The following is a 22695-nucleotide window of genomic DNA, read 5'->3' on the forward strand; positions in this document are numbered from 1 at the left end:
GTAAATTATTGTAATAGCTTAAATAAATGAAGGTATAAAAAACTAACCCTGTAGATAATATTCCTGAGAGCAACCCACAAAGGCTTTTTATGTCCTTCATTTTTCCCCCTTAAGTACTTAGAAACGAACCTAGAAACCCATGCATGATAGGCAAGCATCCTACCACTGAGCAATTCCAGCTCTTGGGGTGGGTGGGTGGGTGTGTGGGTGTGGGTGTGGGTGTGGGTGTGTGGGTGTGGGTGGGTGTGGGTGTGTGTGTGTGTGTGTGTGTGTGTATCTTCTTTGGATTTGATTTCTTATTTTTATTGAAAATAAGATTCTTCTCTAATACAATACATCCTAACTACAGTTTCCTCTCTCTCCAATCCTCCCTACACTCTCCCATCTCCCTGCTCCTGCAGATCTAATCCCCCTCCATTTCCTCTTCAGAAGGAGCAGTCCTCCAAGACATGACAGCCAAAAAGGACAAAACAAGATACAGTAAGCAAGGCAGGGCAAAAGCCCTCATATCAAGCCTGGACAAGGCAACTCAAAAGGAGGAAGACTCAAGAGCAAGCAGAAGTGTCAGGGCTATAAATGCTCCCCTGTTAGGGAATCCCACAGAACGCAGAACTGAAAGCTATAACCTGGTGCAGACCCACACAGACCCCAGGACTGCTCTTTCACCTCTGGAGCCCATGTGAGTCTTGCTTAATAGACTCAGTGGGCCATGTTTTCCCAGTGTCCTCCGTCCTCTCTTGGCTTTTACTTTTATGTTGAGACAGTCTCACAATTGTCCATGCTGGCTCTGAATTGACTCGGTAGCCCAGACAGGCCTTGAACTTGAGGTACCCTGCCTCAGCCTCCCAAATGGCTACAATGACAGGCTGGACCAGCAGCCTCGGCTAGGAAAGTTATCATCGTTGTACAAGGACACTAAAGTTACCTATTATTTTATGCCTTTAAGAATATTCAAGATGTTGGGGATGGTAGTGCACAACTTTGATCTCAGCACTATGAAGGGAGGCAGGCAAACCTTCACTCTCTGTGAACTCTAAGTATACAGCTCAGTATATGGTACTGTATAGTACTTTCAGCCATCTTTCAGCATAACGTGCCGTATTGTGATTTTAGGCTGAGATTCTATATAATAAAAGGAAAACTGTTGCTCTGTGTTGACCACCCAATTCCCCTCTCACACAATTCCCTTATTCTCATATTCATATTCTCTCCCCACCCCCGTCTGCCCTCTCTTTCCAACACACACACACACACACACACACACACACACACACACACACACACACAGAGAGAGAGAGAGAGGAGGAGGAGCTTTTGAAAAGTGAATATGGTACAGAAAAGGCTTTATTTGAAATTAATAAATTAATAAACTAAGGAAAAATTAAGATCTGTAGCTAGTCAGTCTCATGATAGTGAAGAAGAGTTTCCAAAGGACTAGAAGAGCCACCACAATGTATGTTCTAACAGAATCCTAGGCTACTGGCTTAAGGTTTCTATGGTGCGCAAGCAATACAGTGTACAGAATGGCTCTCCATCAACTGTGCATCAGCAAGGGAGTAAATATGCCATTTATTTACTTTTGCTTCTCGTGGAAAAAAAAAAAAGCCTCCAATGAAAAACCATCAACCTCTTTAAAATCTGGTAATAAAAGACTGCTTTATAATGAGTCATGACAGGCTTCCTTGGTGAGTGAGTCTGTACTAAGCCCTGTTGTTTGTTCAAACCTACCAGACAGCAAAACTATTACCCATCTGAGGTTGAATCAGACGAGACCATGACTGGGGTAAGCCAAGATATAAACATTGTATTTCAAGGTTTAAAAATCAAAAATTTCCCCACAAGCAATTTCAGCACAATTTGTAGTTACTGGTACACTTACCACATTGGCTGAATTTCTCTTTTAATTTCTGCCAAGTCAAGTCAAAAGGAAGCTAAAATGAAAAAATTTAGTAACACATGTTATATATAAATTTATACTTTTATATACATGAAAATAATAAAATGACAAATAAATAATTTATATAGACAGACAAAGATATAGAAAGAATTTTAACTTTCCAATACATTTCTTCGCTTACATTTCTAACAAATATCTGGTTGCCCTTGGAGCCTAATCTGTCTCTCATTCCACTTCCCATGGGACCCGATAAAAACCCTCGGTCCACGTCAATGCTCCTTTCCAGTATGGCTCCGATGCCTGGCCCCATCCTGTCGAAGCTGGAGCTCATGCGGTCCAGGCCCATTCCCATGCCTCCCGTCACGGTGCTCATGCCGCTCATGCTGCCACCTGCATTGTAACAAGGGCAGGAGTCCCGAGTTTCAAGTTTTAAAAACAAAACAAAAATAGCAAAAGGAAAGATGAGAGAGGAAGAAAAGAGAATGATCAGTTTTGAAAATGGAGAGGAAAAACTCATTTCTATAACAAAAAATTATTTCCATACAGAAAATAAAACAAGTAATAGATTTTGGTATCCATTTGCTTACTTGAGAAAACTTAATTTTAGTAACTATATAATTATATATGCCTCTGTAAAATAATATTCTAATAAGAAAACATCACATATTTAAAACTTCCATATTATAATATTATATATTATCATGTTATAATAAGCTTTTAATTCTTATATTTTGCAACAGCAAATATAGTAGCTGCTGAAAGCTGAAGCACAGAGATGAAGACACTGTTACGACTCCAGCACACATTTCTCTCCCCACACTCTCCTATGCATCACCCTTTCCTTGCTCACCTTTTACCTCAGTATATGGAGCTGTTTCCCACACAACTTCAATTTTCATATCAAATTTAACTTTCAGTAACCACAGACAATTAATTATCCCATCTCATTCTCCTCCCTAATATTCCTTCATGAAGAGTGTAAAGTCCTAAGGCTTGCCAGCTGGCTCTCTGTTACTGGCAGTCTCCCTGGGAAACAGTGTACACACTGAGATAAAAGGGAAGGTGAGGACGATCCCGAGAGGAAATGAATGCTGCAGGATGGCAGGCAGAGCAGGAAATAAAGAGAAGCACATGGAAAGCAAATGTATCCAGTGGACAGGATGTCACAATTCACACTAAGTACGTTAACTTCCTGTTTCCTAAAATTTCACCACCAAACGAAGCCAGTAAGGTGTGGAGATTTCACAGGCACAGCAAGTCAGCAATGCCCGTCAGGAACTCAGTCTAGCATGTGTGCAGGCTTTATATGATGTTTCCCATGTGGGAGTGGGAGCTGATGGGAGGTATTGGGCATTCTCTAGAGCTGAGACACACCCATGGTTTTGCAAGGTCTAGAAGAGAAGAAAGCAATCATCTCTTCATTCTTATTCTTCAACTTCAGGAAATCCCTAAAATTTGGTGTTTTGTCTCCAACTGCTAGAAGGCATAAGGTATACAAGTCAAACAAACTAGTAGCTATTGGGCAAAATCAAGCAGAATTAAGGCTGGTGTTCAAGTAATGGCAGTTTATGACATGGGTGTGGAAAGACAGTTCTTGGACTGGCTACTGAATACGCATTCTGGTGTTAGCTGAGAAATACCAAACAAACAAACAAATAAAATTAATTTTCAAACATCAATCAAGCTATGACTCATTAAAGTTTCTCAAAATATGGTAAGACACATTAACACATAAAAGCAAACTATTACTGTACTACAATAACTACTCTTGCAAACTCCTTGCAAGCACTCAAATACTACTCAGGAAATTCTATTAAAATTTAAACCTACTTATTCCAGTTCCTACTGGACCCATGTTAGAAGCTCCTATTCTTCCTGCAAACCCTCCAATCATTGCACTGCCTAAACAAGGATGAAAAGATAATATACTAATTAATTTAAATAGTGACACTTCAAAATGCCCAAGGTACTATACTCACAAATAACTAAACATAAAATTTTCTGGAGATAGACAAAATATTCAAGATACTGTAAAAGAGAACCATGAAATTAAAATCCCTAAAGTTTTCTTCTAGTAGCAAACTATGTAAATTATAACTTTTTAATGATTTTTTTACACCAAAAGGAACAGTTAAGACTACAACCTGCAAAAGGGAAAAAGTATACAACCAGCCCTACCAAGTCTACCAAAGGAGTCGCCAAAGCCTCGACTCAATCCAATATCACCACGTCCGAAATCTCGCTCCATGCTACTAGTCATTGCACCGCGGTACAACTCTGAAAAGACGTACGACAAATTAACCCTTCTTCAAGTGCATCAATGTATGGAAAACCACTGAGGAATATGTCTAAGCTAAATTGAGGAGAAAAAGATCAGAAGTTACCAATTCAAAATAGTATGTGGCATACCAACTTACTTCATACACTCACTGTATAACCCACTACCCACCCCCTCCTGCCATGTTTCCAAGTGTCCTCTAGTGCCCGTGTGCCTTCTGAAGACTCCTATAGCATCCAAACCCGTGTGTGTGTAGGGAAAGCAAAGATAACGTACCCCGTATAGGTACATTCACCTACCTCCCATTCGGCCAACTCCACCAAAGCCTGCCATGCTATTCATTGCTTCCAGACCACCAAACCCAACGCCTATGGGACAGAGAATAGTTGTGAAACTTGACTGGAGCTACAGATGAGCGGTACATTCTGGAAATGTTAAGTCACCAGTAAGCGCTTCCTTCATTTCATGTTGAGCAGGTAGTTTAACACAGGACCTTCTTTTAAGGGTGTATTTAGGCTCAGTGTTTGCCAACAGCCTTTAGAACACAAGCCAACAATATACCATGACTTTTTTCTACAATTCTCAACAGTTTCTAGTTTCTTTAAAATGGCGATGAGTACATGCAGAAACAAATACTTATACATACCTCCTCCAATTCTATTCACTCCTCCAAAACCCGGACCATCCATTCCCATACCTCAAACAAAATACATAGTATGGACTTTCAGTAAATCTTAATTTGTGACTAACGAATGACATTATAGCAAAGTAAATACCATTGGTTTAGTCACAATGGAACACTAGAGAAGCAGGTACAGGGTATACATAGAAGGATGGTTTACAGAGCTATGTCATAGTGCCTAACCAGTCACCAATCTTCAAACAGGCCTCTGAGCATCAGAGAAAAAAAGAAAAAAGTTTACTATTCACATACAACATCCGGTCAGAGAGTTACTAGAGCCCGTGTGCACTCTTGCAGAGACAATGATGTTCCCACAGAAGACTTAGACATTAAGACTACAAAGTAAAGATGCCTCTAAACACATCAGCTAAGAGGCTGGTCAAATCAGTAACAAACAGCTTGTGTTTGGACAGGAAGGGTATGAGATCCTAAAACAAATAAGAAAAGGGGTTTTGCCAATTATAAAGTTTGTATCATCCTAACAAAAAGACTATGACATACTTATCAGCTCATATACTGAAATGTAATTCTCAAAGGACAGTAAGGGAACCTTTGAAGGACCAAGAGGTCAAAATAATTTCCATAACTCAATACTTCTGTTTCCCCTCCTCCTCTCCTAACACCGTGGATCTTTCCTTCCATAAACTATCCGATGCATGCCATCACAGCAAACCCAAATGCGGACACAGCAGTACAGCTATTGACATTACCCAAACACTAGGAAGAGATGCCAAAAACAGAATCACTCTTCTCTGATTAGAAACACTTTATTTTCTTAAAAATAATACTTATGTTAATTACATGTTTCATATTATATACATTAAGTATAAATTTTAGGATTAAGATTGTCATCAGAGTAAATCATGACTTTTAAATAAATAAGTCAATTTTTTACAATTTTAAGTTTTTTTATAATACAGTAGACACTGGGAAACATAATCACATAAGTAAAATCATGTTAGAATTTTCAGCCAACTTAAAAGAATGAAGTTTGCTGAAATTAAAAGTTGGAAAGCCGATTTCTAAAGATAATTAAGAGTGTAACTAACAGACAAATAGCTACTTCAAAGCTACCTTCCAAATGTAATACATTTAAACTGCCTATGCTACGGCATGTTGCTACTCATTCCCGGACTCTACATCCCACGATGCAGAGGGCACTATGGAGATACAGAGGAGACGTCATCTCCTTAAAGCCATGTCAGTACGCACAAACTCCAGCTACCTTTCACATGCCTGGCCCCAGAAGCCGTCCCCACCTACACCTACCCTCTTGTCAGCTGCTCTCACAAGGTTTCTCTTCTTTTTCAGACAGAATTGACATGCTAAACATCTTGGAACAGAGTTCTCTAAGTACTAAGACGAATAAATATAAGCTTTATTAAACAGCAAATAGATCACTTACAAAGGTTTCAAGAAAAACTTACCACTTGGACCTAAATTTCCCATTACACCAGTTATGTTCAGCTGGCTGGCACTAATTGGCTGTCCACCTGGACCCAGTCCCATTCCAATGCCTCCAAGACCACCTAAATCACAAACAACAACATTACCAAGACTCGCATAGAACTAACTGTACCAACCTTTAAAACTAGCTGTATGCTTGCAATAGTATCCTAAAAGGTCGCAGATAGCAAGGGTTCTGGTTTTCATTTAGAAAGCAACATACATAAAGACTAATACCATTTATGAGGGAAAAAAACCACTTACGAAGTAGGTTCAGCTTACACTCCATTTGAAGGTACCGAGAGAGGTGTAACAATCTGACAAGAGGGGGTCTGAGAAAATGGCTCCATGAGTAAAGGATTTCCACTACAAACATGAAAACCTGCCTTCAATTCCCAGAATGCACTTTTTTAAAAGCCAGAATTATGTTGGACATGGGTAATCTTAGATCTGGTGAGGTAGCAGATCTCTAGGGCTCACTGGCTAGCCAGTCTAGCTTACTCAGCAAGTTCCAGTCAGTGAGAAACTCAGCCTAAAAAAAGTAGACACTGCCTGAAGAAAAACACCCAAGGCTCTCTTCTAGCCTCACTTCCACACCTACCCACTCCCAACCCGAGACACACACATACACCCCAAATGCATCCCAAGAAAGTGTGAAAGACATTTTGTCATGTCACACATGTGGAACTCTCTTCTCCAGGAATGGTATGACATCACCATCAGAGCAGTTGTGATCACCAACAGGAGAAACTCCCAAGATTGGGTAAACTAATATTCCTTTGTGTAATGAAGAGAGCTCACAAACCCACTTATACCCTGGAGGAATTAACTATTAGTTTGGGAAGTGGGAAGAGGGATGACACACGTGACTATTTCTTGTTGGTATTGCACCTGTAAGTTACCCATGATCCTATAGGTTACCTGTAGATAATTAAATGCACTAATTCACCAAACAAGACTTGGGTGAATCATTTCTTTATGGTCTGTGGCTACTAGCCTTTCTGGCTGAAGACATGTTTCTCAGACATCCTCATGTAGTAACACTGTACATACATACCTGAGAATGAACATCTTGCTCAGTGTTGAACAACTAAAATACTAGTATTACATTCAAAATAGTCCAAATAGAACTAAACGGTCGGCAATTACTGAAGAGATAAGACTTGAAAGCAGAGAAGAGGACAATGAGGACAGCCCAGCTGCAGCTATGGAACAAGATTCCTATCCAGACAGCCAACACCAAAGCCAGTTTTCAAATTAGTTATAAGGGTCTGGAGAGATGGCTCACTGATGAAGAACACTTGTTATTCTTACAGAGGACCTGGGTTCAGTTCTCAGAACCCAAATGGTAAATCGCAAGTATGCTGGATCCACAAACCTGAGTGTCTTAGAGAACTTAGACACTGCACACACCTGATACAGGCAAACACCTATACACATAAAATATCTTTTAAAAGCCCACAACACTGGAAACTCTAATTGCCTGGCTTTATCATGATATTTATTACATTTACAAAATAAATGTTCTCATCAGGCATGAATATGAGGAATTTGAGACCTTACATTATCTGAACACCAACATTTACCTGTGACTAAATTCAGATCTTGTCTCTTGTCTTTAAATTCAAGTTTGTTTATTGTTTATTTGTTCAGTTTTAATATACTGATGCTCTTTAAATAAGTAAGGAAATAAGTAAATAAATAAATAACTTTAGAAAACTTTAGTTATAACCTCCCCTGGGCATATATCCAAAGAACTTCAAATCCTTGCACATCTATCTATATATCTGTGTTCATTACTGCTCTATTCACCATGGAAAAATAAATAAAGAAACCAGACTAAAAATTTACCAAAAGATGGAAAGATAATGAAAACATGCTAATATATAAATGGAGATTTATTCAGCTACAAAGAAAAGTGAAATTTGGAGAAAAAATAACTGGTGAACCTGGAAAATATAATATAAAATGTGGTAAGATGAGCTGGAGAGATGGCTCAGTGGTTAAGAGCACTGACTGCTCTTCCAGAGGTCCTGAGTTCAATTCCCAGCAACCACATGGTGGCTCACAACCATCTGTAATGAAATCTCATGCCCTCCTCTAGTGTGTCTGAAAACAGCTACAGGGTATTCATATACATAAATAAATTTTTTTAAAAAGATGTGGTTGAGACAACTCAGAACAAAACCCTGCGAGTTTCCCCCTCATCTGCAGACCCTCCCTAACCTGTAAGGTATAGAAACTAAGGTAAACAAGTGTAGGGCAGGTCAAGCCCAAAACCTCAGAGAGGAGACCGAAAGTGAGTAATATTCAGTAACGAGGAAGTATCCAATACAGACAAAAGGACACATCATGAAAGATGTTATAAATCTGTTTTTGCCTAGTTTTCAAGATGTGACTTCAACTTTCGGTTGCAACGTCAGTTGTAAGAACCATTTCTGTACTTCCAGAGTCTAATATGGGTTAAGCCTTTGAGGCAATGATTGTTTGGGCTCTCTTGAATACCATTACCACAATGGGAGTCATATGACCAGTCACTGCGCCTTTCTGTTACACTGGCTCAGTTAGGAAAAAAAATTAGCAATTAAGGCTTGGGGCTAGGAATTATATACTGTAAGATTTGTACAGAATGGTAGTTTTAAACTGCACAGATTAATGTCAAGTAAATGTGTTCCTGTGCCTAACGATATCACAGTAATTATAATCTCAAAGAACTATAAAAGAGAAAAGAACTATAAAAATGAAAAGATAAAAATTAATATCAGAAGCATGGGAATTGAGAAATTTCCCACTTGCCAAGTCACAGTAAAATGAGAAAGTCAGATGAAGGACGTAAAAAAATCTGATTCTATGGTAGCTCATGACTTTATTATATCTCAAGACAAAAGAAAGTATGAAAATACAAATCATTAAAAAATATAAAGCATACCTAATAGGACAAGTTTTTTAATTCATTGTTTGAGACTTCACACATGTATACAAATACATTTTGATTGAATCATTGCCCTGCTCCTTCCCCCACCCCTACGACCGCCGCCCTCCCCACCACTGCCTCTCAACTTCACACATTTCTTTGTTGCTTTAAACTACTGCGTCCACTTAGTATTGCACTTGCATGGGTGTAGGGACATCAACTGGGACCTGGGCATGCTCTCGAGGCTGTTTCTGAATCTTCCCCAGCAGCCATTAGTTCCTCAGCTAAGGGTGGGCTTGCATGCACTCCTTCCTTCACCAATCTCACTCACCCAAGCTGAGACTATTATGGCTGGCTTCACTGTGCAGGCCTTGAGCTTTAAAATTTACTGCTAATAGAGGTAAATGCAGTCAGGATCATGAACAAGGTGAGCCTGGCCAGGTAAACTGGGAAGGGAGGAAGCTGCCTTACAAAGGGAGAAAGGGAAATATTCAAATATGCATGGTTGGTAAGTTTCCGCTGTAAAAGTTCAGCAAGTAGTAATCCACACTCATTCTGCAGTGAAACTGTCAACCAGGGACTAGGACTCTAAAATTAGTTCCATGAACAATAAACTACCAAAAAAGAGGGGATAATTCAACAAAAGCCTTATCTGAATTATGGATTAGCAACAATAGAAACCAGAAGACTAAACTATTTACAAAATGCTAAGATAAAATAACTTAATCTTAAATTCTCTTTAAAAAAAAAAAATCAAACTATCTTAGAAGACATTTACAGAGCAGCCAAAATTAGAAGAATTTACTAACAATAAATCCTTGTTGGGAAAATAAAAGCTTAACAAATAGATACTCTGAAGAAATGAGCAGTAGCAGGTGACAGAAAACATGATGTGTACTTGTGACGTCTGACAGTGACAGAGCGCCCTGTGCCAGTGCATGCAGTTACCAGAAACGGGTTAGAGTCAAGGAGGAGGATACAAGATGAACTTCAAGCTTTATACATATATAACATCCAGGGTCACCACTCAAAATACAGACATATTTACAAAGTACAAAAGGTGAAACCCAAACTAAGAAAATGAAAATCCATCCAAATGAACCACTAAATGTGAAGAAATTTAATTCCTCAACTTCACATAAAAGATTGCCAAGCCAATTTTAAAAGATGTAATTGCAGTTATAACATTTACACACAGAAAAAAAACATTTACACACAGATCAAAAACAGTAATACAAAATAGTATAAACTACACAAAATTGTATTTAGTATTATACAAGGACTTAAGGTAACTACAAAATCGCCTTGTAATAAATTACTTGATTTGAATTTTTGAAATACTTCAAAATATTTTCAACAACAAAAAAGTAACTAAATCTATCAATACACTGAAAAAAAATTACCATTAAGTACTTCTTAGTAACCGGTAACCCAAATAGGTAAAATTATACAAAATTATATAAAAACAGAGAAAGGCTACAAAACACTTAAATGATTAACAAACTTGACATAGTGAACAAAGAAGATTTATAAAAATGGACCTATGGGTAAGTCACCCACGATGAGATTCTAAGGCTGTCACACAATGAGTCACGGTCTTATAGACCATGTGCTATGGTTTACCACAGTGAACCCAAGTGAAAAACCAATAGGAAGTACAGAACTCATGAATTTGGAAATTGTATTTTCAAATATACAAGATTCAAAATAACTGTAGTGATTGGTAATTTATAAACACTGAACTATAGAAATGGTCATGCAGAGCCTGTCCCACATGGGGATCCAGCCCATATACATACAGCCACCAAACCTAGACAATATTGAAGTCAAGAAGTGCATGCTGACAGGAGCCTAATATAGCTGTCTCCTGAGAGGCTCTGCCAGAGTGTGACAAATACAGAGGCAAATGCTAGCAGCGAACCATTGAACTGAGAATGGGTCCCAGTTGGAGGAGTTAGAGAAAGGATTGAAGGAGCTGAAGAGGCTTGCAACTCTGTAAGAATAACAATACCAACCAACCAGAGCTCCCAGGGACTAAACCACCATCCAAAGAGTGCACATAGACAGACACAGGCTCCAGCTGCATGTGTAGCAGAGGAAGGCCTTGTCAGGCATCAATGGAAGGAGAAGCCCTTAGTCCTGCCAAGGCTCAATACCTTCCCCCCATCCCCCACTGTAGGGGACTGTCAGGGTGGGAAGGCAGGAAGGGGTGGGTGGTTGGGTGGAGGAACACCCTCATAGAAGAAGGGGGAAGGAGATGGGATAGGAGGCTTATGGACAGAAAACAAGGAAAGGAGATAACATTTGAAATGTAAATAAAAATATCTAATAAAAAAAATGAAGAAAAGTCCATAGAAGAACCTATGTTCAGTAGCTATATTTATAACCCTAATTGCTTAAATTAAAAAAGAGAGGCTGAAAACTAGTGAAATACATATCCAATTCAGAGTTAGGGCAAAAACAAAAAAAAAAAAAAAACAAAAAAAAAACCAAAACGAGACTAAATCTAAAGAAAGAGGAAGGAAAGAAATGATAAAATATACTGACAACAAAACCTATTCTTTACATTTACAAATTGACAAGTTTCTAGAGATAATGAACCACTAAATGAAGACACTATGCTGGACTGGAGAGACAGCTGAGCTGTTAAGAACATGCACTGTCTTCCCACAGACCCAAGTTTGGTTGCCAGCACCTACACAGTGTACAGCTCCCAATCACCTGTAACAGCACCAGGGGATCCAACATCCTCTTCTGGTCTCTGTAGGGATTGATCTCACATGTACCAACCTACACGCACACATGTAGACACACACACACACACACACACACACACACACACACACACACACACTTAAAGTCTTCAAGAAGAGGAAACAGAACTATTAATATAGTAAAAATTTAAGATGATGCTATGCTAACTAAATAAAATTCAACACAAAGCCATGGCGGGGTGGGAGGGGACGTGTACCCACAACCAAACAGTGGCTGGAGCATGGTGACTCTTATAGAAGAATAAAAGGAATAATTCCAGACCCTGAAGGAGATAGGAAACTCCACAGAGAGAACAATAGAGTCAAGTAACCTGGACCCTTGGGGCTCTCAGAGACTGCACAACCAACCAAAGAGCATACAGGGCTGGACCTAGTCTTCCCCCACACATATGTAGCAGATGTGCAGCTTGGTCTCCTATGGGTCCTGAACAACTGGAACAGGGGATGTCCCAAAAGCTGTTGCCTTTATCTGGGATATGTTCTACTAGCTGGGCTGCCTGGCCTGGCCTCAGTGGGAAAGAAAGCATTTAGCTTCAAAGAGACTTAAAGTGCCAGGTTTGGGGGAATACCCAGGGAGGCCCCTACCTACTCAGAGGAGAAGGGGAGAGGGAATGAGGAAAGGTCTGTGGGAGGGGTGACTGGAGGGGGCAGTGAGCAGGATGTAATGTGAATAAGTAAAAATTAAACAAAATTAAAAACAAAACAGTGTTTGCTGCTAATCCCAACAACCCAAATTTGATCTCTAGAAGTCACATAGTCAGAGAGCCTTGGTCAGAGTTGTCCTCTGATCTCCCCACAGAGCAAGCACACCCACCTCCCCTATGCCACACAAACACACAAAATAAATGAATGTCTAGAAAAGTTAATGTTCAAGACAGGCAAAAATGGGGAAAATCCTTAAATAAAAAGTTACCATAACTAACTCATGCATCATTAGAAAATATTATGACTAAATAAGTCTTTCCCAAAATATATGGCAAGGCCAGTTTTACACAAATTCTAACAAAATCAAAACAAAAACAACAACAAAATCAAGGTAATTCTTAAAGAATATTCCAATTCAGTATTATTTCAAATAATTTAAAATGCAAATTAAAGAGCAAAAAATGTACGAAGTATCAATTAAAATGAAGCTACCAGCTTTATCAATAAAAAAAGAAATCAGGAACAAAACACAGTGAACTATGAAGTAGCATATGGTATCACACTGAATTCTAATTTATTAAGCAGATATGTACATTACTAAAATCTGCATAACAAACAGTCACGTGTTGTCCCCTCTAGGTGAGGAATGCATTGAGAGGTGAATATGGAAGTGGGGCATCTCAGGTCTACCTGTAAGATTTTATTTAGTTATTAAAAATCCAATAAATGTAGCATATAAAAGCTCTAAAATATTACTTTTGTCTGCATGTTTAAAATATTTCATCAAAAACTTTACTACTAATAATGACAGAGCACAAAGACAAACAACAGAGTACAGCAGCAGTCTGAGGGCAACAGCTAACACAGGGCTTGCACTGCTCTTTTGTATGCTCTGGAACAGCGCAGTAGTGGGCATCCAGTGACAATCTGTAAATCTAAATCTACTCCAGGACTTGTCTCCAGTGCTGGGGTTGAATTCAGGACCCCATGTATGCTAATCAAGGGCACTACTCCAACAGACATCTTGGTTCTAGTGCTAAGGCTAGACCCAGGGACCTAGGCACGGTGGGTGAGACCTTATACCACTGAGTCCATCTCCAGCCCTTATACTTCACCTTGAGACAGGTCTCATTAAGTTACCCAGGCTGCCTGGGAACTCACTCTACAGTTGAGGAAGGCCTTAGACTTGAACTTTAGATTCTCCTGCCTTAGCCTCTTAAGGATCACAGGTCTGTGCCACCAAGCTTGACTTAGGACATCTAAAGAAAATAGTATTCTTTTATACTCTGTTGTGTTGGATAACACATTTAAGATAATCTCAGAGGTACCAAAAATATATCCCTTTCACATTAAGGAATGAAAACAGACCTCCTCTTGGATTAATTTGACCAACACTAAACCCAAACTTGAATTTCTCCCTTTCATCTTGTTTCTTCCATCTGCCTACAGTCTGTGCTTACTGGACTGTCTACAGTCTGTCTACTGCCTGAATGCTGCTCAGATATCTGACCGTCCCCATGTCTGCCTGTCTCTCACATGGAGCTTTGCCCTGTATCTATCAAGCAGCACAGAAACATGTCACTGCAAAGGGATAAAGTTCTTCAGAAATCTGTAACAGATCTTTTACCCAGAATAGTAAACAATGTTGAAAACAGACATTACCCAACTATATCTATATCCTATGTTGCTTCCAACATTTATGGAGGATATTTAAGGTTCCTTTCACCCTGTTGGCTGAAGGATTATCACAATACACACACACATACATTATCTGAATCGGGCATGGGAGAGCAGCAGATAAGTTAAGGGTAGGTTATGTTGTAAAAGCTGATTGCACGGGAGAGCCAACACATGGTGAGCTTGGTTACTATACTGTTCTCTTAAAGTCTGGTCAAACTTAGGCTGAGTACATAACAGGATAGCAGGCTAAATAGTCTTAAATATTCCAGAGATATTAATAACTTGGCTGTGAGGTAAAGTAAAAGTTCAGTCTCTAAGAATATTATTGTATCACACTGTTGGCTATTAAACAAACAAAGATTAAAACATGTAAAACCTGTAACATTAAAATGATTATAGAACACCAATAAAAAAATATAAGAAAAGAATTTTCAACATGGAAACATGATTATAAATTAATGTTAAGCCCAACCTCTACATAATCTATATACTAGTCTGAAACTAGTTAAATGCACATTTATGTACAGAGAAGGAGAAAGAATACACATAAAAATATTAAAAATGGTGGCCCTCTATGGTAAAATTTTAACGATTCCCCCCTTCTTGTATATGAACTCACCAAATACATTTTAACTTATAACTAATAGGCCAAACATTAAATTATTTTAAAAGTCTCATATTTCTTTTCAGTCTTTATATAATCAGAAGCAACACACTGTCCAAAATACCAAACTAATCTCAGAGAATGAGCAACTTCAATGTAGGAATAAAAACAGACTACTGTGTTATACATAATGAAGAAAAAGAAAGTTGTTTTCTAACAAGAGCTTTTACTTACGTGGTAATTGTGATGTCTTACTATCATGTGAACGGTAGTCTTCATGAGGGACAGATTTGTCATCCTAATTGCAAAAAGAAAAAAAGTTTATTATACATATAGTTAAAAAATAGCTAACGAGAGCTGTTAGGAAGTGAACTAAAGCAATTAATAACTAAGGTTGAGATGAGAAATAGGAACTCACCATTTTCACATGCATAGGTCTATCAAATAAAAACTGCCCATTGAACATGGCTGTTGATTCAGTCAAGGAAAGCCAATTAAGATGACTGTAAAATTGTACAGACAAATTATCATATTTAAAGAGTGTGAAACTTTTTCTACTGTCTTAACATTATTAGACTTTCTTCATACTAGTCTCTCATTTTGATTTATAACTTCATTAACCAACAGCAACTGCACTGATGGACAAGGAGTGAGTCCTCAAGTACGCATGCACACACTGTCCAGCAGCAGGAAGGGATCGCAGGAAAACAAGGGCCTGCCTGTCAGTCCTGAAGAACGTGGCCAAATCCAGCCTGCGTGAGTGACTCTTGTCCTCAAGAACAGCAAAAAGCCTACATTTAAATGAGGCAGCATTATATAACATGAACAACTGTGCAAAGGTATCAAGCTTCTCTGACATCACTTAATGCTAATACACATCAGGATACAAATTGCTTGGACTGCTTCGATTGCCTGCTCAAAAGTGACCGTGCCCATGCCTCTGCTCTTGCCGTCCTTGTCTTCTTTAATATCAGCTCGCTTCACAGTTCCAGCTATGCTGAACACTTCCTTTAGTTTTTTCCAACCAACTTTGAAGTCAAGCTTAACACAGAATGCATAAGGTTAAATTTTTAAAAAATGGCCCCCTCCCTCATTGTAAAAACAAAATCATCTTTTCTAACCTCCTAAATCTATAAACTGTAATTCTTGTTCAACAATATACCAACAGTGTTCAAATAAAAAAGGTCTTGTTTAAAATCAGTTCAGCTACATCTATCTTGTTTCTTATCTTGATTTAAATTCCTCAAATCTTCTTTCAATTCCTCAATCCTGTTCTGTATGTGGGAAACGTAGGTATCAACTATGACTAAGTTGAAAAGTCAGGTTTTGGAAAACATTGTCCATTTCACAAGACTTTCAAGAGCATAAAACAAATGGCAAACCAACCATAACAGGCATTTACAAACAGGAGGACTACAAGAATAAAATTCAACTACCAAAATAAAGACTACACATAGCTGACTTAAGGAAAACCGTCTGATGTCTATGATGTCCATAGTCATGTTAAAATGCTATTTGTATTTAGAGTCTAACTTCAAAATACACACATAAAATTAGGCTTGACTTTAACAGAATTATAACTTTTGTTTACTTAAGTTAAAAATAAACACTGACCTACAAACCTATCAGCATATATCTAACAAAATAATCTCATAATAAGAGTTAAGTATCAGAGCAACTAAAGCTTAAACTTACATTAGCAACAAAAATTGTGGAACCAAGTCTACCAGCCTGCAAGTTGTTGATAACCTCAGGAGGAATGTTTGGATTATTCACAATGGAAGGTGGTAAATTCACCAGCCCAGATCCTACATCAGAGGCATGTGATCCTTGAAATGATGTTCCTGTTCGCTGCAGTGCACGGCGAGCATTTTCTCCATCGGGATCCTATAATGCGTAGTGAATGTTAACTGCCAGCAAATACATCAATGAATATATACAATTCAAGTGACTTAAAGCTGGACAGCAGGTAACCCATCTGGCCAAACTATTAACATCTGTGAGAACTAAGGTTTTTTTGTTATTTTTATCCAGAAAGTGAGCGCAATAAAAACCTGTAGATTGACCTGTCACTACCAGAACACATGACTTGCTATAAACTCAGGTAGAATGTGATAGAGGAAAGTTTATTATCACCAGCTAATATCACCCTTGAATAAAATACAATAACCTATTGTATAATCTCTTAGCTTCCTAAACAACGAAAAGGACTTGTGATGGGAAAAGGGAATAACAAAGGCTAAGTGTCCAAGTAAAGAATGCTTTACCCAGTCATTCCACTACGTAGAAGATCAACAAAACACAAATAAAATTACATTAAGAGGCCCATCATATGCATGCAAATGATTATGCCAAAAATTCTACTCTTATTCATGAATTCTACTTTCTTATTCATGACTCTATCAGACTAGTCAACATTCTAACATGGAGCAAAACGGGGCTCAGAGCTCCTAACTATGAGGCACCTACTGGCAACTGATGGCTTCTGGGGAAGGAAGAGTGTAGTCCCTGACGGGTCAACCATGTAACAGCAGATGATGCCACCCCCCAACACACACACACACGAGAGAGAGAGAGAGAGAGAGAGAGAGAGAGAGAGAGAGAGAGAGAGAGAGAGAACGAACGAGTGGACTCAGGTTTTAAAAGCTATTTGGGATGAACACAAAGAAAGTTGGGAGGGTGAGGAAGAAGGAGTGGATCTGGGAGGAGCTGAAGGAGAAAAGAGGTAAAATGATCAAAATACATTGTTATGAAATTCTCAAAGAAAATACTCATCAAAAACTTCTCTGCTATCTCAGTCTGTAAATATTGACTTAAAGTAAATAAGGAAAGATAACTTTAATAAATTTTCTAGCATAGCCAGAATGACAAAAGGGAAAAAAATGAATGTGAGAATAAACATATGCTGACTCCAGTATGCTGCTTCATGATAAAGACATTAAAAGATTATAGAAGTGAATACATGTTGCCAACGAATGCAATGAGACTTTATAATAAGCAGTCAGGATGCTTAGTGCTCATTCTGTTTACTTCTTGACAGACTCAGAGTCATGGAGGGAAAGGGGGATGACTTCTGGGTAAGCCTGTAGGGAATAACCTTGATTACATTAATTATAACTACTTTTCCTCGTGAGCAGAACCATTTCCTGTACTAGATCCTGCAATGTATAAAAGTGAGTGGAGCACACGTTCATATTTCTGCTTTCTGGTTATGGTTTTAGCTGTTTCAGTATCCTGCTGCCTTGAATTCCCCACAATGATGCATCACCCTTCAAACTGTGAGCTAAAATAAACTCTCCCATAAGTTGATTTTATTATATTATGTCATCACAGCATCAAAAAAGCAAGTCACAAATGTTTCAAGTTTGAGAACTGAAAAACTTGTACAAGCACAAAATTGAAAAAGTGGTTACCTACACAGGAGGATTAAAAAGAGAAGTCCTTCAACTATTGAAATTCATAGGTTGTTTGTATTAATAGTTCATAGTAGTATATTTATTTTGTCACATGTAAACATTACACACACACACACACACACACACACACACACACACACACACACCACATATAATCCTAGTTTTCATTCCTGTTTTCCCCTTGCTGTCCAGCCTTCCAGTCACTAACTGCTACTGCTACAGTGGGCCTGCTAACACGTGTATGACTCCTACTGACCTTCATGTAACTGGACACAATACTAAAGCTGCTAAGGAACACTCAAGTGCACCTCCATTAGATAACTATGCAAGCAGTCCCTGCAGTTTTATCAGTCACTGACTTGTAAATCAGAAAATGACTGCCTTTGCTAAACATTAGCTGGGGAGTTAAGTAAATCATTCGCTATTTACTAAAACTAAATTTGACCCCTTTTTCCCTTCTAAAATACTTAAAAATAGAGGCATCCTAAACCTTCACTCTAGGGTCGCAACAGTAGATCTGAGCTCCTCGATATGCTGCAACTTAACCATAACACAATCACCCAACCTGAGCCTCTAACACCCAGTGGGTTCTGTCAATGAAAACAGAAAGATACTATAAACACAGTATGCTTAGTGTCTATAGCATCTCTATGGAGCTTTTATTATAATACTTGTTTTTTTTAAACAGAGACAGGATTATAAAATAGCAAACTATGATCATCAAATTATTAGAGGACTATAAATTGGAACCAATTATTTAAGATGCTGAACATTTCTTTTTTTTTTTTTTTCTTTTTTTTTTTTTTCGGAGCTGGGGACCGAACCCAGGGCCTTGCGCTTCCTAGGTAAGCGCTCTACCACTGAGCTAAATCCCCAGCCCCGATGCTGAACATTTCTAAAGTTAAGTCCTGGCATATGCATAAAAGCAGCAAATAAATGACTAGTCAATCCACAAAACTTAAACATTCCCTACCAAATCTCTGCCAATTTTCATTAGGTAACTACAATCCCAGGATCAATGAGGATTCAAGAAATCTGAAGTTAATTCCAGTCAAGAACGTAGGAGACATGATATTTTTGGTACTAAGGCGCTGACGCTTATCATCACACTAAAGAACAAGACCCCAGCAAGCACGAACGAGAACAGTTTCTACAATTTACGTTTATGAAAGAATTGGACTATTTTAAGCACTGTGCTAACAGCTTTCCATAATATCAAAAGTACAGTAACTAGAAAACATAACACTGAGTTTTTACAACACTATCAGAGAGATTTCTAGTATTTCTCCTATCTCAGTGACAAGGAAAGCTAACAAAGGTATGTGGTTTCCTCTTCCTGGGTCATTTAGCTTTTCTAGTGACAGAGAGTAAGCTATAAGTTATTTACCACACTTGGTCTTCATAAGTCACATTAGTTAGGTATTATCAGTGGCGTTATAACAAATTAACTAAAGTCTAGAGAAATGAGGCACTGTCACATCGCTGGAAAGGGTAAGCTGGAACTCAAAACTCCCTCTTGTGGAATGCCAATCAATGAATAGCATCAGTATTAGCTCAACATTTCAGACTCAAAATAACCTTGTCTAGTTCTCTCAGTACAGGCTTAGCAAGGATGTGTTTAAGTGAGTATATGGCCAAACTAATATGACAAAACAACATAAAATAAAAGAGCCCATGAAACTGAGTGTTATCCCAGCTAATTATTACCAAGATCCACTACTCCTGTAAGTGCTACTATGTAAAGTACCTTCTGATCATTTGTCAATCTATTTATACTACAATTCTCTACAAAGAAAAAGTCCCCATTGTAGATTATTCCAAGTTCTAGTTACACAGATCATTAAGCTATAATGCTTCTTAAATTCTAATCTTATAGAATCTAAATTTATTAAAGAATGCCAATCTTATTCCAATAGCAAACTATGTGCATTTTCAAGCAACCCATAATCGACTACAATACCTATTGAATTTTCAATTAAACATTCTAAAAGCTGAAAATGTTTATAGCAAATGAAGTTTGCCATCTTTAAATTTTTCCTGATTTTTATCTTAAATTGAGGATCTTTATCTGTAACTAGAAGCTAAATAAATATAAAGAATAACTTAAGGATTAAAGCAAATCATCTCAAGTAAAATAATCACAAGTTACAATTCTTTTATAAGCATCTATCCTTAAAAAAGTAGCCATAAAACTATATGAGGAAAAAAATGAAAAAAAATCAAAGGAAGCATGTTCAGATAATTCAAGTTTAAACTGCAAATACAAAAAACTTACCTCTTTAATATTCAGAGGTCTTCCACTAAGGTCATATTTGTTCATAGTTTCTAATGCTTTCTTTACAAATTCTTCATCTTTGAATTCAACCACGCTTAATAGGGGAAAATATATAAGAAATGCTTATGTACAAAGATTTCTGATTCCCAATCACAAGACTAATTTAACGTAAGATACTTTTAAAAAAATTCTTACCCACAACCCTGTATCCAGTAGATTGTCAATATATGCAAAAGAAAAAAAAAACATTTTAGGTCAGTAGATGAATTTAATGGAAAACTCTAATCTTTAAGTCATTAAGAAGTAATCAAGAACACATTTTCTTTTTCTTTTACATCTCCAGAATGTAACAGGCAAGTGACCATGCATTTTCCACACATTTTAAAATCCATCTAACATGTTACAAGCTTGGAGTACATTCTTACTCTCAGGTGCCTTTTCTTAAAAATAAACGAGTGCCACTGTATGAATTCGGTCAACAGTAAGTACAGGAAGAAACTGAAGGCCCCGATACCATGTCTTATGCAGTAATAATATCTCGAGATATGTTGCGCACAATATACTTTTTAAATCTAATTAAAATAGCAATTCAATAACATGAATTTTTAAAGTTATTATGTTATGTATAGTATTTGCCTACATGTATGACTATACGCAATGTGTTAGTCTGGTACCCAAAGAGGCCAGAAGAGGGTGTTAGATCTCGTGGAACTTGAGTTCCAGATGGTCTGTGAGCTGCCATGTGGTGCTGGAGTTGAGCCCAAGTCCTCTACAAGAGCAGTCAGTGCTCTTAACTGATGAGCCATCTCTCCAGCCCCCATGAATTTTGCTTTTAAGAAAGTTATCTATTAGATTAAAGCTGGCTGCACACAATTTAGAAGCATCTAGCTGGAAGCATGTAAAACAAATTAACCATGCTAAAGAAGCTTACAGAATCATTTTTTAAAAATAATTCCTGTGATTATTTACTGTTCAAAGTGCCACCTGAGTGTGATGACAAAATCTGTATTTCTCATGTACCCAACCATGCTGTGACTATGAGGAGACGCTGTCACAGAGCTTCCCGTTATACTCTTCAGTATACTCAAGCTGCTAAGTCAAACCTATCATCAGCTTCCAGGCCAACTTAGTCATAGACATCATTCATACCAATTGGTCAGAGCACTGCCTCTTACATGGTCCTGCAGGCTAACAAATTAACTTTTCAATAAAAGTTTCAAAATTATATTCTAAATTAACACCTTTAAGCCACAGGCCTCTCATAAAACTCTTAGGGAATATTATCAATTCAGTGACTTTTAAAGTATCCCTGAAGTCATCAAAATACAACAAAAAGCAATATTAAAATTTTATTAGCTAAGAAAAAGCATACCTTAAAGCATTAGAAAAATGAATGCCCTTTATGAGCATTTACAAAACCCATCCCTTTCAGGTAGCTAGTTTGGTTGGCATGTCAGACTTGCTAGGATAAAACCTCAAATCTTAAAGTAAAACAAAATGAAACTTAAGTTTCCAAAAGTCTGGTAGAGTAATATACAAAAGTAAACTGCTGAGGAACTTTTAAACCTCGAGCAGATTATGGCCCACAGCACTTACCCTTGATTTTCCTTCCGCATCCTTAAAGAGCTCCACGTATGTAACCTCACCAACTACATAAGACATACAAAAGGAAGATACCAAGAAACAATACATTTAAACGCCAGTATCTTGCTTTACTGCACACCTGTGCACAACTCTACAGAAAAGCACCTATTATTCACCGGCAATCAGGACCAGATCAACATACCTCCTATCGATAGCTGTAGAAATTTAACTAATTTTCAGAAATTACCTCATCCACATTCTCTAAAAAAAGCTAACAACCATATTAACCCAATTCATACTGCAGATCGATCGTATTTGGCCAGCATGGTATGGTTGGTGAACAAATGCACATATACATACAAATGGTCCCTCAGCCTATCGTATTAACAACATTAGCACTTTTCAAATAACTTTGGTCAGCCTACACACAACAGCTGTTTTAAGGTGACTTCCTACCTGAATGTCTTCAATCATGTTTGCCATCAGTAAACTAAATTTAC

At 37.9% G+C, this 22695-nt stretch overlaps 1 protein-coding gene across 7 annotated transcripts in view; it reads right to left on the bottom strand.

Moving 5' to 3' along the window:
• The window catches only part of Myef2 (myelin expression factor 2), a 35879-nt gene that overhangs the window by 5515 nt on the left and 7669 nt on the right, over window positions 1-22695 (bottom strand). Inside the window, exons 3-16 of one of the 7 annotated variants that reach the window (NM_001013205.3) lie at window positions 22208-22260; window positions 20807-20814; window positions 20612-20705; window positions 16616-16807; window positions 15808-15961; window positions 15339-15388; window positions 15155-15218; window positions 6285-6386; window positions 4822-4872; window positions 4475-4543; window positions 4076-4174; window positions 3728-3799; window positions 2079-2287; window positions 1880-1931 (exon numbers count right to left, since the gene is read on the bottom strand). In NM_001013205.3, the coding sequence (NP_001013223.2) occupies window positions 1880-1931; window positions 2079-2287; window positions 3728-3799; window positions 4076-4174; window positions 4475-4543; window positions 4822-4872; window positions 6285-6386; window positions 15155-15218; window positions 15339-15388; window positions 15808-15961; window positions 16616-16807; window positions 20612-20705; window positions 20807-20814; window positions 22208-22260 (1269 nt within the window). Of the gene's footprint in view, window positions 1-1879; window positions 1932-2078; window positions 2288-3727; window positions 3800-4075; window positions 4175-4474; window positions 4544-4821; window positions 4873-6284; window positions 6387-15154; window positions 15219-15338; window positions 15389-15807; window positions 15962-16615; window positions 16808-20611; window positions 20706-20806; window positions 22125-22207; window positions 22261-22695 lie in introns of those variants that run through there. The other 6 variants (XM_006234931.4, XM_006234930.3, XM_006234932.4 and 3 more) reach the window with 6 other exon arrangements.

This window comes from Rattus norvegicus, chromosome 3 (assembly GCF_036323735.1).
Source record: "Rattus norvegicus strain BN/NHsdMcwi chromosome 3, GRCr8, whole genome shotgun sequence".
NCBI classification, from domain to species: Eukaryota; Metazoa; Chordata; class Mammalia; order Rodentia; family Muridae; genus Rattus; species Rattus norvegicus.